Source organism: Rhinatrema bivittatum, chromosome 18 (genome assembly GCF_901001135.1).
Source record: "Rhinatrema bivittatum chromosome 18, aRhiBiv1.1, whole genome shotgun sequence".
NCBI classification, from domain to species: Eukaryota; Metazoa; Chordata; class Amphibia; order Gymnophiona; family Rhinatrematidae; genus Rhinatrema; species Rhinatrema bivittatum.
In genome coordinates, this window is record NC_042632.1 from 44,156,165 (window position 1) to 44,174,859 (window position 18,695).

General features: G+C 47.1%; 1 protein-coding gene across 3 annotated transcripts in view; it reads left to right on the plus strand.

Annotated features, from left to right (window-relative positions):
• CLK4 (CDC like kinase 4) overlaps positions 1 to 15,608 on the plus strand; it is a 36,604-nt gene extending 20,996 nt beyond the window's left edge. For all 3 annotated transcript variants that reach the window (XM_029584080.1, XM_029584079.1, XM_029584081.1), the window contains 5 exons: positions 4,765 to 4,894; positions 8,082 to 8,164; positions 13,940 to 14,019; positions 14,771 to 14,861; positions 15,236 to 15,608. In XM_029584080.1, the coding sequence (XP_029439940.1) occupies positions 4,765 to 4,894; positions 8,082 to 8,164; positions 13,940 to 14,019; positions 14,771 to 14,861; positions 15,236 to 15,382 (531 nt within the window). In that variant the 3' untranslated portion in view covers positions 15,383 to 15,608. The remainder of the gene's footprint in view (positions 1 to 4,764; positions 4,895 to 8,081; positions 8,165 to 13,939; positions 14,020 to 14,770; positions 14,862 to 15,235) is intronic.
• Positions 15,609 to 18,695: the final 3,087 nt, after the last annotated feature.

Genomic DNA, 18,695 nt, shown 5'->3' on the forward strand with positions numbered 1-18,695 from the left:
CGCCGCAGCCAGAGGTGTCTCATCCGTTGTGGCAGCCAGAAGACGACTCTGACTCAGAAGCTGGTCAGCCCATGCGACAGACAAGACTCATGAGAATGCCCTTTAAGGGAAACCTCCTGTTCAGAAGCGAACTGGAGAAGTTAGTCGTCAAATGGGACGAGTCCCCAGTACCATGGCTACCGGAGGATAAGAACAAGAGAAACCAGCGCTCCTCCCCCCGAACATCTAAGGGCAGGGGATCACAGCGCTTCAAACCGTACAGAAGTACATATCAAGCATCTCACCCCACAGGCAGGGGCCAGTCTTTTTGGAACACAATAAAAGGGGAGCAGATGCTGGTCCAGGCCCCAGCCACACACCGCAATGAAGATCAGCCGACCCATCCACAGGAAGAAGCCATAGGGGGCAGGCTTGCCCTATTCTACCAAAGATGGATCGAGATAACTTCAAACAAGTGGGTCCTAACCATCATTCGAGAGGGATATTATCTGGACTTCCACAAAATCCCTCAGGACAAGTTTGTGAAATCTCCCTGCGAAGATCCTTTCAAGAAGACGGCAGTGGAATCTACACTATCCAAATTGCTTGACTTTAAGGCCATAACGTCGGTGCCCACACAACAAAATACGGGGCACTATTCCATCTATTTTATCGTTCCCAAGAAAGAGAGGGTACGTTCCAGCCCATCCTGGACATCAAGTCCGTCAACCGCCACCTGAGGGTACCTCGCTTCCTTATGGAAACCCTACGCTCGGTCATAAGGGCGATACAGCTGGGAGAATTTCTCCCATCCCTGGATCTATCAGAAGCCTACCTGCACATCCCAGTCCATCACGAGCATCCGCGTTTTATACGCTTCGCGATCCTGGACCACCACTACCAGTTCCAGGCACTACCATTCGGGCTAGCCACAGTTCCACGAACGTTCACCAAAATCATGATTGTAGTGGCGGCGACACTGAGGCAGGAAGGAATACTCGAACACCCGTATCTGGATAATTGGCTGATCAGGGTAAAATCCCCAGAGGAAAGTCATCAGGCGACCACCAGAGTCAAAACTCTACTGGAGAACCTCGGGTGGGTGGTCAACACAAACGAGAGCTGTCTGCAGCCCCCCAATCTCTGGAATACCTGGGAGTCAGGTTCGACACCAGACAAGATAAGGTTATCCTGACTTCTACAAGGAGAACAAAACTGATGAAACAATTGCAAAATCTGTTAAGCAGTCTTTGCCCTACGGTGTGGGATTACCTCCAAGTCCTCGGTCTCATGACATCCATACTGGAAGTGGTCCCATGGGCAAGAGCTCACTTGCGACCCCCTACAGCGTTCCCTATGTCACAATGGAATTCGATGTCCCAGAATTACTCTGTTCGACTCCAGCTCCCGGAGGAAGTTCAAACCCAGCTACAATGGTGGCTACAAGAAGACCATCTGAGCAAGGGAGTAAGGCTATCCCCACCGACCTGGATCCTGCTCACCACGGATGCAAGCCTATGAGGGTGGGGAGCCCACTGCCAGGAACTGACCGCCCAGGGGCAATGGGACAAGGAAGAGTCGGGATGGAACATCAACAGACTGGAAGCACGGGCAGTCAGGCTAGCCTGCCTAGGGTTCAGTCACAGACTCCGGGTCGAATCGGTCAGTATCATGTCGGACAACGCCACAACAGTGGCCTACATCAACTGCCAGAGAGGAACCAGAAGCCAACAGGTGTCCCTGGAAATAGACCCCCTAATGGCATGGGTGGAATAAAACCTACAAGAGATCTCAGCCGCCCACATTGCGGGAAAAGACAATGTCACTGCAGATTACCTCAGCAGAGAAAGTCTAGACCCAGGGGAATGGAGGCTGTTGAATACAGCCTTCCAGTTGATAGTAAACCACTGGGGAACACCAGCCATGGACCTCCTGGCAAGCCAGTCAAACACCCAAGTTCCCAACTTCTTCAGTTGCAGACAGGAACCACAATCCTAAGGGATTGATGCTCTCGTCCAAACCTGGCCACAGGAAATCCTGCTATACGCCTTCCCACCGTGGCCACTACTGGGCGGAATCATCCGCAAGATAGAACACCACAGGGGACCAGTACTTCTAGTGGCCCCGGACTGGCCAAGAAGACTGTGGTACCGCAGACATGCGAAGACTACTGACAGGGAGCCCTCTCCCTCTACCTCCTCACAGGGATCTGCTCCAGCAATGCCCGATCTTCCACGAAGACCCAACTCTATTCTCTTATTGTCTGGCCATTGAGAGGACACGCCTGAACTAGAGCGGATACTCGGGGGCAGTGATTGACACTCTGCTCCGAGCACAGAAGTTTTCCACATCTCTAACCTACGTACGAATATGGAGAATATTCGAAGCCTGGTGTGAAGACAACGACATCCTCCCGCGGACAGTCAAAATTCCCACAATTTTGGAATTCCTGCAGAACAGTTTACAGAAGGGGTTCTCTCAACTCCATCAAGGTGCAGGTGGCCGCGTTGGCCTGCTACAGAGCCCAGGTGGGGGGCGGCAGCCTAGCCTATCACCCGGACGTCTCCCTCTTCCTGAAAGAAGTCAAACAGATCCGACCACCCCTAAAGTAGCCGGTACCTTTATGGAATCTCAATCTAGTCCTAGACTTCTTAGCAGGATCCTCCTTCAGACCTACCTGCGGTCTGTCCATCTGACTACTAACACTGAAGACTGCATTCCTAATGACAGTCTGTTTGGCTCGTCGCATCTCCAAGCTTCAAGCACTGTCCTGTCGAGAACCCTTCCTCAGGTTCACACCGGGATCCATACAGCTATGCATGGTCCCCTCCTTCCTCCCAAAAGTGGTTTCTCACTTCATTCTAAACCAAACCATCTCGCTGTCATCGCCCAGACGAGCATAAGGACTCGAAAGAATCTCGCCGCCTTCGCCATCTTAACGTTGGCAGACTCTTTTTCTGATATCTGGAAAGATCGGAATCCATAAGAAAGACGGACCACCTCTTCGTCCTTCACAGCGGGAAGAAGCAAGGGGAACGGCCTCACGAGCAACCATAGCCCGCTGGATCAAAGAAGTCATCAAGGCGGCCTATGTAGAGGCAGGCAAGCCTCCACCTCTACAAGTCAAGGCCCATTCCACTAGAGCCCAGGCTATGTCCTGGGCAGAAACCAAGATGCTGTTACCTGCCAAGATCTGTCGTGCGGCGACATGGTCCTCCATTCATACCTTCTCTAGGTTCTACCCCCTGGATGTTCAGGCTCGGGAGGACACAGCATTCGGAAAGGCAGTACTAAGTGGGCCACGGGCAGCCTCCCACCCGGTTCGGGAGTAGCTTTTGTACATCCCATTGGTCCTGAGTTCATCTGCTACACACTAGGAAATGGAGAAATTACTTACCTGATAAATTTCGTTTTCCTTAGTGTAGACAGATGGACTCAGTATCCTGCCCACGGCTGCTGACAATCACGGAAACGTCGGGTGACAATTCCCTGAGAGCAAGACAAACACTGGTAAGCCAAGCTTCCCTCTAATTGGGACACCCGTACCTACCTGGTGTCTGCGTTTCTCAGTTGAGTGCACTGGCGGTCTCCAGCTATATCCACATAAACCAGTTCAAGTTAATCATGTTAACCAAGTTGTTCAGTCACACATATCCACAATTGCTTTTCAAAGAGAATACTGAAGAGCAGAGTTTCCTGCAGGGGTATATGTACTAGGACTGATGTCGGATTGAAATCTGATCTGTCTCCAACTGCTATTAGGAGCACACAATACCCATTGGTCCTGAGTCCATCTGTCTACATTAAGGAAAACAAAAATATCAGGTAAGTAATTTCTCCATTGAAATTGGAGAAAGATTGAGCCACACTCTCCTGTGGGATCAGTCTTTATGATTGAATACAGTTAGTTATCTGTTTCTAATCATTTTAAATCAAGCTTTTTCAATAGTATGTCTACAGTGGCTTTTGAAGAGAATACTGAAGGGCTGAGGTCACTGCAGGGATGTATCTAAGGTGACAGCATTGAAATCTGACTCAGTCTCCATCTGCTGGCAGGGGAACATAACCTGTTGATCCTGAGTCCATCTATCTGTGCTAAGGAAACCAAAATTATGAAGTAATTTCTCCATTCTCTGTTATGAGGAAAATTCTTCACAAACTTTTCAGGAGTCTAATGATAGACTTGATTAAACATATCTTCTACCTAACTCCTGCACTCTTGTAACATGTTAACATTTAAGTATTCAATTACTAGTGCTTGGATTATTGCACAGAGCTGCACTTCTGCTCCCATAAACTGAAATAAAATTTGGTAGAGCTTGGTTTGGTAAGACGCTTCTGCCAAATACATCCATGGAAATGGCTCCTGCTACAGACTGACACAGTGACTCTAGTCCTTTGATGAAACATGCATTGAAAATTAGGGAACTCTTAAAATTATAAAATTCCTGCATTCTACAGGATTCTTTGCAAGTATATTTTTCTAGTGTTACATGCCTGTTAAGTTCCTGATTGAGAGATGTGTGCACCCTTGGCATTTATTTCTCTACAGAGATGCTAAAGATATGTATGGATACTACCTTACCTGCAGACCCTGTGTAGTGGTCACTATGCTCTTTATATGCATAAATTGGAGATTTTGCTTTCCACTGCTAAGTTTTAGTATAGTTTGCAAGAAATTCATTCTATTTTGAAAGAAATATACTGTCCATACAGTTGTCATGGTAAAATTTATACAAGCAGGTATTTGTTTCTGATAAAACAGTTTTTATAATTCAATTTCAGAAATGTGATGAACGTACACTAAGAGAGAGTGACATTAAAATTGTGGACTTTGGAAGTGCAACATACAATGAAGAGCATCACAGTGCATTAGTGTCTACAAGGCATTACAGAGCACCAGAAGTTATTTTAGGTCAGTATATTGAAATTTGATCGCTGGACTGTTAAGCTACAATTTTGTTGAACCTTACTCTTGTTTTGGAGATATTTTACCTAATGAACAAATTGACATGTGGCCAGCATTGTGAACAAATGCATGTTAACTCTGTTATGAGACCAGCTTTCTCATTTAGTCTTCAGAGTACATTAGTGTTGAATTTCTTTCCATTTTTAAAAATAGAATATAACTTCGCTTTTTTTTCTGACAAGCAGGCATGAATTGGTCATAATGTAAGTGTCCATCCTACAGTGCTGGCACAAACCCCAGCTCCCAGAGCTGGAAGTCATATTGAGCATGTGTGGCAGTTCCCATGTATGCAAAATGCCTCATGAGCCTAGTGGTGCCAAAAAGGGTCATACGGCATCGAGCCACGATTGGTTGGAAGAGGTTATTAGCTCTGCATATATCTTGTCAAGGTCGCTCTTTTCCGGAGGGGCTGTGTGCATTCTACCCATTCTCAGGCAGCCGAGTATCGGCAAGTTTTTTCACAGCAGATCTGTAGAGCGGCTACTTGGAAATCGTTGCACACTTTCACTCGGCATTACTGTTTGGATGTCGAGGCCCTGGGCTTTGAAAGTGTGCTTCAAGCGGGACTCTTGCGGGCCCACCCTGTTTAAGGAAAATTGTACATCTTACCTACTAATTTTCATTCCTGTAGTACCACAGATTAGTCCAGAGTCCCTCCAGTGAGTTGTGATCATTCTGAAGAATGACACAGGTTTTTGTTAGCCCTACACAGGGTTTTGTATGGATGCAGTTTTCAGTTGCAGGTTTCTTCTTCCCACTGCTCTTTCAGGGGAAGATAGTTGTTCAAGGTGTTGGTTTTGTTTCATTTCTGGCTTGGGTACAGTTCAATACTGAAGGACTGCAGGTGGCACTTATGTTAAGTGGCAGTGTTAGTAAAACTTTCTCTGTCTCCATCTGCTGGAGGGGAGGCCAAACCCAGGAGTCTGAACTGATCTGTAGTAGTACAGGAACAAAAATTAGGTAAGAACCAATTTTCCTTTAGTTGGCCAATTCTTCCTTGGCAGCCCATCTACAAAACATTTCAGTTCTAGAAAAAGAAAATGGAAAAGCCCAAAAAAACTGCAGTTGGTGGTTAAGACTTACATTTATGGGCATTGCAAGTCCATTATATAGTTTATTGCTACCTGGGCCTGGATCATGATGGTTCCAACTGTTTAAAAGTTGTAATTGGATATCTCCCAAGGTTGCAACAGTATAGTGCCTGGAATATGGAGGACTTGTAAAAGGTGCCATCAGGTAAGCCTTAAAACACAACAGTCTTTAGTTGGTGTATATCACAAGCCCAGGCTTGCTGGCATCTTTCTGAGATCATTAGTTTCTTGTGCTATTACTGCTGACCATTTAAATAGTTATCTTTTGGGTCCATTTTATATAGTCTGCAGCTTTTTGGGTTTCCCTTTGTCTTTTTTTTGTGTTGTGACATTTAACGGAAATCTCATCAGGACACGCAAGGGAGGTAGACTTCATAGATGCTACTAGTGACTGCTTCATGCAGCAGTTGATTAAGGAATGAGTGAAAGGGAACTAGATTGGATCTCATTTTCAGTGGAACACAGGACTTGGATTTTTTTGACAGCAATCATAATATAATTAAATTTTACATAATTATCGGAGGTGAATACAAGTAAAACTACTGCAGTGCCATTTAACTATAAAAAGGGAGACTGATAAAATTAGGAAATTTGGAAAAAAAAAAAACTAGAGCAATGCACAAGGAGGGTCTGGATACTTTAAAACTACCATCCTTGAGAGAGAGACAAAATGTATGCCAAATGACTAACTGCCAGTGTGGTGTAATAGTGAGTTGAAAAAGGCAGATAAAGCCAAAAAGATGGGCTGATATCAGGACAGGGCTATGTCAGTGACATCTGCGAGTTAGCTTTACTCAGTCTTCATCTACTGGTAGGAGTACTTAACCCACTGATGTGGATTGGCCTGCCTTCCTAAGAAGAAAGGAAGTTATCAGGTAAATAGTAACCTCTTCTTTGGATGCCCTCTGCTGTGGTCCAAAGGATTTCCTTCAGTATCTTTTTCCACTTATCCTTGTGCCTCAGCATCTCTTCAGTTAAGGTTCATATCAACAGCATTTCTTCACCATTGAGCTACTCAACTTTTTATGTTGGTTTGGTTGTAATAGAGAAGAGGAGATACCAGATGAACTCTTAATTGGATGAACTATATTGCACACTGTTGTGCTGGCAAACCTACATATTCCAGATTCTGTCGGGACTCAAAAGTGAAAGCCATATCAAATCCAGTGGCTCAAGGCCACTTCCATTGATGATGTGTCCAAAGCTGATATTTGGTCATCTGTTCACAGCTTTACATCCCATTACTGTTTGGACATCATGTCCCAGGGAGACAGGCAGTTTTGGAAAAGCACTTCTATGTAGCCTGTTCACCCAATAGTCATGCTCAGACTGGTTGGGCCCGGTTGTCTAAGTATTAGCTAAGGGGTTACATTGCAAAGCAAAAGATTTTCTATGTTATGGCCATGCATGCCTGCTTGTTGGAGAAAGCAAGTTTGCTTACATGTCTATGAAGAACCCTGTTTACAGCAGAATGAATTGTCCATTTTTAATATTTGGCCACCTCACTTGAAAATCTTCTACCCCACTAAAGCCTGTCTCCTGAGCCCTTCAGCCTCTTCCATGCCTGCTATAACTCCCACACATGCTCGGTAAGACTTCTACTGAATTCTGAGCAGGGTCCATGTTGATGCCATTCAATGTCACCCACACATTATGGATGATTCATCCTGCTGTCTCCGGAAAATCCTATTTATAAATGAGCAGACTTTGGTTTGTATCGGGTTCTCTTACTTGTAGTTGACTGTGCTTTTTAATTCTGTTTGGTGCTAAGGGGTTTTTCACTTTTTTCGTACAGCTTACTTTCGCCATAAAATGCCAAATATAAAAACTTAATATGGTGATATCCTTGCCCTGGTATATATATATATTTTTTTAATTCGTTTGTGTGGGGGGGGGGGGGGGGGGAGACTGTTATGTGGATGTTGGCTCTATCTGTAAAAACTTGCCACCTTCAGCTTAAATATGTTTTTTAGTCATGGCTTAAATGATGTCTGTGAACTGGAAAACCATTGGTATGCTTTTTTTTTCCCCCCTCTTTCCAGAACTGGGATGGTCACACCCCTGTGATGTTTGGAGTATAGGCTGCATTCTCATAGAGTACTACCATGGGTTGACTATATTCCAGGTAAGTAACTAGTGTGCTCATATTCTTAACATGTTAAGTGTGGTGAGTGAATTGGACTGATAGCATAATTCCATATTTCCTAGCATGTAGCAGATGGACTCAGGACCTATGGGTACGTCAGCCCTAGTACATATACCCCTGCAGGAAGCTCTGTTCCTCACTATTTTCCGTCTCCATAGCAGTTCGGGACTCTATACACGCTTGCACAGCGTTAGAATATTCTAACCAAAGAAATCCAAAACAAAGAAGAAATCTTACCTCTACAGACAAGCCCCGCTCTCCTGCGGTGATACCTATGGGTCCCTCACCCAGTTGAGAATTCCTGAGGTGATTGCCGCGATCCCTCAGGCCTCGATCCGGCAGACGGTTCTCGGCGTGGACTTAACCCCCGGCAACGGGTGCGGCTGAGAGGCAGCGGGTGCAACTTTAAGGGCAGCAATGAAGGTACCTTTCCTTCTCCCCCCGCAGCTGGAGACCGCCCAGAACGAGACCAGGAAACGCCGAGACAAGGTAAGGTAGAAAACTTCCTAAAAGTCTCCGGTTTCCGATGCTTGAAGAGCCGCACAGATTGCCAGCCGGCATCAGTGCTACCGGATTGATCAGCCCTTTCCGGGCTAGATCCCGGTCCAATAAGACGGTCCGCCCAGGTGGAGACCCGCCGAGGTGGTCGCCATATTGCTCGCGTGGTCGCCGTCGCCATTTTTTACTTGATCGCTGCCTTGTCTGCCGATTCGACCCGTACGCACAAAATCACAGCCACACGCTCAACTGTGCCGGGCGCATAAGTAAAATCCTGTGCGCACAGTGGCTCGCACATCTATTTCAGCGTGCATCCGACCTACACGCGTACGTTCGGTGCACTTGGAGCGCATATCTAGGCTCCCGGACGTAAAATTGAACACACAGACCGGGGGTTTCTGCAATCTTCGCGCACAAACCATGGCACCACTGGACAAGAAGTTCAAGGCTCAGGGTCTCTGCCCAGCATGCCATATTAGAGTGGCGTAGCAGGAAGAGGCTACAGTCCTGTATCTACAGTGTGAAGAGGCTCTGGGTGAACCTCCCCAAGGTCCTCTCCAGCCAGCACCGGGATCCGGATCCAGCGACAGTACACTGGATCTGGCCACCCCCAGCTGGAGCCTCCCTCAAACAGGGCCCTCCAGGGGCACCGTGCCTTTCAGTTTAGACCCAGCATCTTTCTCCTGGGTAGAATTCTTCAAAGGCTTACATACCTTTATACACATGCAACCGGGGCCCCCGATGACACAACCACAGCCTCCCCCAGAGGACCCTAACATTCCGGGACCCTCTAAACCCAGAGAAGTGTCTCTACCGCCTCAAAGCCCCAACATCAGGGACACGGACACCTCCCTGGAGGAAGGGGAAATCATTCCAGGAACAGAACCTTACCAAACCATGAGGCGGTTCTTCACCAAAGACGAACTTTCAGATCTCATGGCGCACAGCTTGAAATAGCTCTCTATCCCTAGCACAAGTGCCTCTGGGGAACCTAAGGCGAACCCCCTCCTCGAGGGACTCCGTCAGGCCTCTCGCCATTTCCCTTTGATGCAAGCCATCCAACAGCTGATTGACCTGGAATGGGAGGCTCCGGAGACAATTTTCAAAGGAGGGCGCACCCTGGCAGCCATGTACCCCCCGGACCCCGCTGCCAAAGATCTCCTGGTATTCCCCAAAGTGAATGCCATGGTCTGCGCGATTTCAAAGTGAACTACCATCCCAGTCGAGGGAGGAGCGGCGCTTAAGGATGCCCAGGACAGAGGTCTGGAATCCATCCTTAAACAGTCATTCGACGTTTCAGCCATGTCACTACAGATTGCGGTCTGCTGTGCCGTGGTGACACGTCCCTGCCTATCAAAGACCAGGAACGTCAGCACACCAGTCTAAGCACTAAAACCAGCAGTATCATTTCTCACAGATGCGACCTCAGACTTAGTGCGCACTGCAGCCAAGAGCGTCTTGTCTGTTGTGGCAGCCAGAAGGCAACTCTGGCTCAGAAGCTGGTCAGCCGATGCGATATCCAAGATGAGACTCACGAGCGTGCCCTTTAAGGGAAACCTCCTATTCGGAAGCGAACTAGAGACGTTAGCCGACAAACGGGGTGAATCCCCAGTACCGCGGCTACCGGAGGACATGAACAAGAAAAGTCAGCATCCCTCCCCCCGAACATCTAAGGGCAGGGGATCACAGCACTTCAAACCATACAGAGCAGGCAGGGGCCAGTCCTTTCGGAATAAACACAATTAAAGGGGAACCGGCGCTGGTCCAGGTCCCAGCCACACCCCGCAATGAAGATAAGCCGACCCAACCACAGGAAGAAGCCATAGGGGGTAGGCTTGCCCTATTCTACCAAAGATGGGTCGAGAGAACTTCGGACAAGTGGGTCCTAACCATCATTCGAGAGGGATATTATCTGGACTTCCACAACATCTCTCCAGACAAGTTTGTGAAATCTCCCTGCCATGACCCTTTCAAGAGGACGGCAGTGGAATCTACACTGACCAAATTGCTTGACCTAAAGGCCATAACGCCGGTGCCCATGCAGCAAGAAAATACAGGGCACTGTTCCATTTATTTTATCGTTCCCAAGAAAGAGGGTATGTTTCCACCCATCCTGGACCTCAGGTCCGTCAACTGCCACCTGAGGGTACCTCGCTTCCGCATGGAAACCCTACACTCTGTCATAAGACAGCTGGAAGAATTTCTCACATCCCTGGATCTGTCAGAAGCCTACCTGCACATCACGAGCATCCGCGTTTTTACGCTTCGCGATCCTGGACCACCACTACCAGTTCCAGGCACTACCATTCGGGCTAGCCACAGCTCCACGAACATTCACCAAAATCATGATTGTAGTGGCGGCGACACTGAGGAAGAAAGGAATACTCGAACACCCATATTGGGATAATTGGCTGATCAAGGCAAAATCCTAGAGGAAAGTCATCAAGCGACCACCAGAGTCAACTCTACTGGAGAACCTCGGGTGGGTGGTCAACACAAACAAGAGCTGTCTGCAGCCTTCCCAATCTCTGGAATACCTGGGAGTCTGGATCAACACCAGACAAGACAAGGTCATTCTGACTCCTACAAGGAGAACGAAATTGATGAACCAATTGCGAAATCTGTTAAGCAGTCTTCACCCTAAGGTGTGGGACTACCTCCAAGTCCTCTGTCTCATGACATCACACTGGAAGTGGTCCCATGGGCGAGAGCTCACATGCAACCCCTACAGCGTTCCCTACTGTCACGATGGAATCCGATGTCCCAAAATTACTCCGTTTGCCTCCAACTCCCAGAGGAATTTCAAACCCAGCTACAATGGTGGCTACAAGAAGACCATCTGAGCAAGGGAGTAAGGCTATCCCCACCGACCTGGATCCTGCTCACCACAGATGCGAGCCTACGAGGGTGGGGAGCCCACTGCCAGGGGCTGACTGCCCAGGGGCAATGGGACAAGGAAGAGTCGGGATGGAACATCAACTGACTGGAAGCACGGGCAGTCAGGCTAGCCTTCCTACGGTTCAGTCACAGACTCCGGGGCAAATCTGACAGTCATGTTGGACAACGCCACAACAGTTGCCTACATCAACTGCCAGGGAGGAACCAGAAGCCAACAGGTGTCCCTGGAGATAGACCCCCTAATGGCATGGTCAGAATCAAACCTACAAAAGATCTCAGCCACCCACATCGTGGGAAAAAACGTCACTGTGGATTACCTCAGCAGAGAAAGTCTAGACCTGGGGGAATGGAGGCTGTCGGCCACAGCCTTCCAGTTGACAGTAAACCGCTGGGGAACACCAGCCATGGACCAACGCTCAAGTTCCCAACTTATTCAGTCGCAGACGGGAACCACAATCCCAAGGGATTGATGCTCTCGTCCAGGTCTGGCCACAGGAAGTCCTGCTATATGCCTTCCCTCTATGGCCGCTACTGGGCGGGATCATCCGCAGGATAGAACACCACAGGGGACCAGTACTTCTAGTGGCCCCGAACTGGCCAAGAAGGCCGTGGTACGCAAACATTCAAAGACTACTGACAGGGAGCCCTCTACCTTCACACAGGGATCTGCTCCAGCAAGGCCCGATCCTCCACGAAGACCCAACTCTATTCTCTTACGGTCTGGCCATTGAGAGGACACACCTGAAGAAGAACGGATACTCGGGGGCGGTGATTGACACTCTGCTCCGAGCACGCAAGTTTTCCACTTCCCTAACCTACATACGAATATGGAGAATATTCGAAGCCTGGTGTGAAGACCGCAACATCCTCCCACGATTCTGAAATTCCTGCAGAACGGTTTACAGAAGGGGTTCTCTCTCAACTCTATCGAGGTGCAGGTGGCCACGTTGGCCTGCTACAGAGCCAAGGTGGAGGGCAGCAGCCTAGCCTCTCACTCGGACATCTCCCGCTTCCTGAAAGGGGTCAAGCAGATCTGACCTCCTCTAAAGTGGCTGCTACCTTTATGAAATCTCAATCTAGTTCTAGACTTCCTAGCAGGGTCCTCCTTCAGACCCATCCGCGGTCTGCCCTCCGACTACTAACTTTGAAGACCGCATTTCTAGTAGCAGTCTGTTCGGCCCGTCACATCTCTGAGCTTCAAGCACTGTCCTGTCAAACCGTTCCTTAGGTTCACACTGGGATCCATACAGCTACGCACTGTCCCCTCCTTCCTACCAAAAGTGGTTTCTCACTTCCATCTAAACCAAACCATCTCGCTATCATTGCCAGACAAGCATAAGGACTCGAAAGAATCTCGCCACCTTCGAGAATCCTAGTCCGATACCTGGAAAGGTCAGAATCCGTACAAAAGTCGGACCACCTAATCGTCCTTCCCAGTGGAAGGGGGAAGCAGCCTCATAGGCAGCCATAGCCCGCTGGATCAAAGAAGTTATCAAGGCAGCCTCCATAGAGGCAGGCAAGCCTCCACCTCTACAAGTCAAGGCCCATTCCACTAGAACCCAGGCAGTATCTTGGGTGGAAACCAAGATGCTGTCACCTGCCGAGATCTGTCGGACGGCGACATGGTCCTCCATTCACACCTTTTCTAGGTTCTAATGCCTGGATGTTCAGACTGTAGAGGACATCATTCGCAAGGGCAGTACTAAGTGGGCCCCGGGCATCCTCCCACCCGGTTTGAGAGTAGCTTTTGTACATCCTATTGGTCCTGAGTCCATCTGCTACACGCTAGGAAATGGAGAAATTACTTACCTGATAATTTCATTTTCCTTAGTATAGACAGATGGACTCAGCATCCCGCCTACGGCTGCCGGCAAACACTGAAACCTCGGGTGACAATCCCCGAGAGCAAGACAAACACAGGGAAGCCAAGCTTCCCTCTAAGACACCATACCTGTCGGGTGTCGGTGGTTCTTGGTTGAGTGCACTGGCGGTCTCCAGCTATAACCAGTTCTAGTTAATCAAGTTAACCAAGTTTTTCAAGTTATTCAAAGTTAACCAAGTTAATCAAGTTCAGTCACACATATATCCACAATTGCTTTATGAAGAGAATACGGAGGATCAGAGCTTCCTGAGGGGTATATGTACTAGGGCTGATGTCAGATTGAAATCTGATCCGTCTCCAACTGCTATCAGGAGCACACTATACCCATTGGTCCTAAGTCCATCTGTCTACACTAAGGAAAACGAAATTATCAGGTGAGTAATTTCTCCATTTACATGACCGTGGAAATATGTTAAAGATCGTCATTGGAAATAAATACTTCAATATTGATTTTGAATTCTTATTCATTTTGCTAGACACATGATAGTAAAGAGCATCTAGCAATGATGGAGAGAATACTGGGGCCTATTCCAGTTCATATGATTCAGAAAACACGGTAAGTATATTGTATACCAGTATGTGACTTTAACATTAAATTAACTATTTAATCTTCTTTGCTTAAGAGCAAAAATTATTTCAGTCTAACTATTGCATAAATTTTCTATTTTGAGCTTCCTAAAATTTTTGCCTGTGAAGGCTTAAAGGAACTCATTTTATAAGATTAAGATTCTTAAGAAGGTAAAAGCAAATCAAATAAGGGCTATGGGCTTAATTGCCAGATCACAAAAGCAAGAAATAGGCAATTCAAAGCAGAAAATATTTTAATGCATCAAGGGCTGTAATGTATGCTTTCCTCTAGTAGTATTTCACTGCAATATGCTTTTGTATTATGGTTTTGTTTTATTTTGTGTTAAACTTTGTACATCGCTTTGGCAGATTTTATTGTAAAGTCTGGAAAATGATTTATAAATTTTATATAAATCTTGTTGGTCTTCAGATAAAATGAGTACTTTTACATTTTCTTTAAAAAAAAAAAAAAAAAAAAAAAAAAGATATTGGTGAAAATATATTCAGTGTTACCAGTCATTTATGCATGCATTTCACAAGAAGTCTTTCCTTATCCTGCAATACCAGTCCAAACAAGTCTATTATGCCTACCTGTCAGCAGGAAGAGACTACAAATTTTCCAAGACCTCACTCTGGAATTTTTTTTCTCATGATTTTCTTATGGTATTTCTTTAAACTAACTAGGGCACTGGCATTTTCAATTGTCACTGAAAACACCTGTTTGTTGCCTTTACATTCAGGAAACGCAAATATTTTTGCCATGACCAGTTGGATTGGGACGAACATAGTAGTGCAGGTCGTTACGTCAGGAGACGCTGTAAACCATTGAAGGTAAGAAAACTAATTTAATTTTGTAAAGGAGCTAACTTAAGAGGATTCCATATGAGATCAATCATAGGTAGACATTGAGACACTACTCGAGAGGATAGTACAATGCTTAGGGATATGCTCTTGGAATCGGCATGGAATTGATTTGTTTTTATAGTTTGAAAATGGCATAAAGCATAGTTTTTGGAGGTTTAGTGTGCACTAAATGACTAACATGAATAAAAACAGCAAACAAGCTTTTATATGCACCCCTATCAAATGCAAGTGTTTCATATAAGTAGCAGATAACTTCACAATCCAATACATCTTATGTTATGCATTCAACAGCATACTGCAATGATAGTATAATCTCCCATCTAAAACCATTTTTCCCCCAGGAATTTATGATGTGTCATGATTTGGAGCATGAGCAACTGTTTGACCTCATTCGAAGAATGTTGGAGTATGACCCAGAGAAAAGGATTACTCTTGCAGAAGCTTTGAAGCATCCTTTTTTTGAAATATTAAAGAAGGAACAAGCCTAGACGCCTTATTGTATACTTGTATAATTCTCCAGGGAATGTTTTATATAGACTGTGTCAGTCCATTAAACAACCATATTTTAAATTATTTTGTACAGCAAAGTTTGTAAAGAATTTTTATAATTTGTATCACTGCCATGTTTCTCCTTTTGTGTAACATTTGTGTGAATCTGGTGATTGAAATATCTATAATATAAAGAGCTAAATAAACTGTCATTGTTTGCCTTTGTATTTGTTGAATGTTCTTGGATATCATTCTGACTAGCTGATGTGATTTGAAAATAAGTTTTCTTTTTGCATGACAGGATGGCAGTGAATAGACCTGTGTGTGTTTGGTATTTGACTCTTCCTTGTCCTCTTGCTCTACCAGTCAAGAATGTGGGTTTAGTCCACTTGTCCCCTAATTGGAGTCGAGTGAATTTGTTTTTTTGTTTTCTTAAAGGACACTTGTATATACGTCATAAATGGAATCTGATGTAGCCACTGTTCTGTCTCCAGCTATTGGACAGATGATTGCGGACAAGCCTCTTCCTGATGGTTTTTTGTTTTGAAGATGCAGCTTTTATACTTACTGTCATGGCCAAGCTCCTACAAATTTTGTCTATAGTGAAGTGTGCCTAGATAGCAGACCAAGAGCTCTTATTTGAAGGGGGTTTTGTTTATCTTTCAGGGATTAACACTGTTTGTGTAGGTGCTTAAGTCCTGACCGTAATAGTCTTCAGCCTATTCAGTGTTTTGTTTTCCCATTTTAGGGGTAAGTCTGTTTTTGCTGGCTTTTTTTTTTTGTCTCAAGATGCCGAAAGGCAGTGGGATGCACAGCCTACCTGGCCTGATCAAACAGCCCAATCCTGAACCTATCCAGATCAGTCCAGACAAGTGGATTTTGCCTCCCCATCAGCAGATGGTGTCAGAGAAACATAGAAATGATGGCAGAAGAAGGCCAAACGGCCCATCCAGTCTACCCAGCAAGCTTTCACAGTTGTTTTTCTCATACTTATCTGTTACTCTGACCGCTGAGGTCAGGTCCCTTATTGGTAACTTTTTAGTTCTAATTTCTTTCCACCCCTGCCATTGATGCAGAGAGCAGTGCTGGAGCTGCATAAAAGTGAAGTATCAAGCCTAATTGGTATGGGGTAGTAACCGCCGCAATAAGCAAGCCACTCGCACGCTTATTTGTTTACCCAGCCTGTGCAATTTAGTCCTTGTTGGTTGTCTTTGAGGCACTGCTACATAAGAGTGCCACCTGCAGTCCTGTCAGTATTTCTCTGACTCCAGCAGATGGTAGAGATGCAACCCTGCAGTTTGAGATTAAGAGAGAAATTGAAGTAGGAGAACTTCGGAGGAAGCTCCCTAGGTGTTAGGCTCCTTGATGGGCCATCCCTTGGGTTGAGCCGGGCATCTGGGGGGGTTGGGAACCCGTGCCTTGTGCTCACCTGCATCATGCCAGAGGTCGTGAAAGCCAGGGGACTGGTTCCCTCAGGGCCTCCGAGGCCTCAGTCTGCAAGGCCCCGGAATCAGGGAAGAACCCCTGTTTTTTTCCTTTTGATCTGTGATTTTAAAGTTTAAAAAAAAAAAAGCAGACAAACAGCTGATTGCTGGGGGGGGGGGGGGGGTGGAAGGTACGGCCATGAGGCAGCAAGGGCTGCAGGCCTCTGCAGACAAAAGATAATTACTGCGCCAGTCTGCATATGTCCCAGGGAGTGCGGCATTAGTGGCCAGGCCTGTAGTGAAGGAGGCGCGGCAGCGGTTGGTGTGGCCGCATTTGTTTTCTCGAGCATCTCTGGGGGCCATGCTGAGGCTGGAGAGCAGTGGTCTTTTTCCGCAAGGGTGTCCAGCTGATTTTTCCACAGCATCGGAAATGGCACAGCAAGGCTAAATAATTAAAGCATGCACCAGAGTGGTGATTGAGGCCAGCCTGTGTTTGCACACCGCAGGGCTGCCATCGGTATGGGAGCATGTGGTATATCACCCGAACCGCTTGTGTGCCGCATGTGCAGGCTATATTCTACACGAATTCTTGCTCCCTCTGACCTGGTTGTGCTTCGAGATAGGAGGGTTCTTCGGTGGGGGTGCACTGGGGAAGTGGATTTCCCAACCTTGGGGGGGGGGGGGTATGTCTGTGTCTGTAGCCAAGGGGTCTGGGGGTGGGGGGGGGCCTGCAAGGTGGCTGGATCTGTGGAGGGCCATGGGCAGGAGTCCTTTTTAACTAGGGAATCCAGAGATTCCCCTCCCTCATTTTCTTCTGTGGTTCAGGGGGACTTTGGGGGGGGGGGGGGGAAAACTACTCTGATGACAGCCTGGAGCAGGGAACGAATGACCCTGAGAGATTTTTGCCAAAATGTATCCTCTTGATGCATAAAGCCTTCCTGGCAAGGAAGGGGGAAGTAAGTGAGTTGGGCCTCCCCTATATGTGCCAAAGAAGCTTAAAAGGGTTGCAGGGGGTCTACGGACCTACTGCATTGTCGGGGACTGTATCAGGTGGTGATGTAGGTGGACCCCAGGGATGGGGGAAGACTACATGGATGATCTGCAGGATGTTCCTTTGGACCACTAGGGGGGTGGTTCCAGACGCTGAGGTGACTGTGGCACCGGGTGTGGACCCGGATGAAATATCGAAGGGGCATCATCCTCGAGATGTCCATTTTTATTTAAGAAGGTGGAACTATGCCCTCTTATTCCTCAGGTCTTGGAGGAATTGGGGGTTAAAGTGACTCGTGAGTCTGCTCCTAGATGGGCTGAGGGTCCCCCCCTCCCCCCCCCCAGTGCCTTTCCCTTACCTAAGATCAGGAAGTTGGGAAGCTATATCCGCTGATTGGAGGAAACTTTGGAGATCTTGCGGGTACCGAAGGTGGATGCTAAGGTGTTGGCGATCACTTAAGACAACCATCCCTGTGGCGGGGGCTGCTGTTTTGAAGGATGTGCAGGACCGCAAGTTGGAGATTCATCTAAAGCGGATGTTTGAGGCCCCATGCTGAGTCTTTGGGCTGCTGTTTGCGCCAGCTTGATGCAGAGGGCCTGTCTGTGTGGGGTGCAGAAAGCACAGGATCTGGCTTTGACAGGAGATGGTGCCATGCAGTCAGCTCATTTAGAGGCTGGGGTGGCTTATGTAGCTGCTGCTTTCTATGATTTGCGGGCTGATACAGAAAACCTCGCGGGAGAGCCGGCGAGGGCCCAGGCCACTCTCCTGGGCATGAGATTCAGGAAGCTACGGTGTGCAAATTAGGGCTTGTGGTAAAAAGGAGGCGCTAGGAACACTAGCACGTCCCTAGCGCCTCCTTTTTGACAGAAGCGGGTTTGACAGCTGATGCTTAATTTT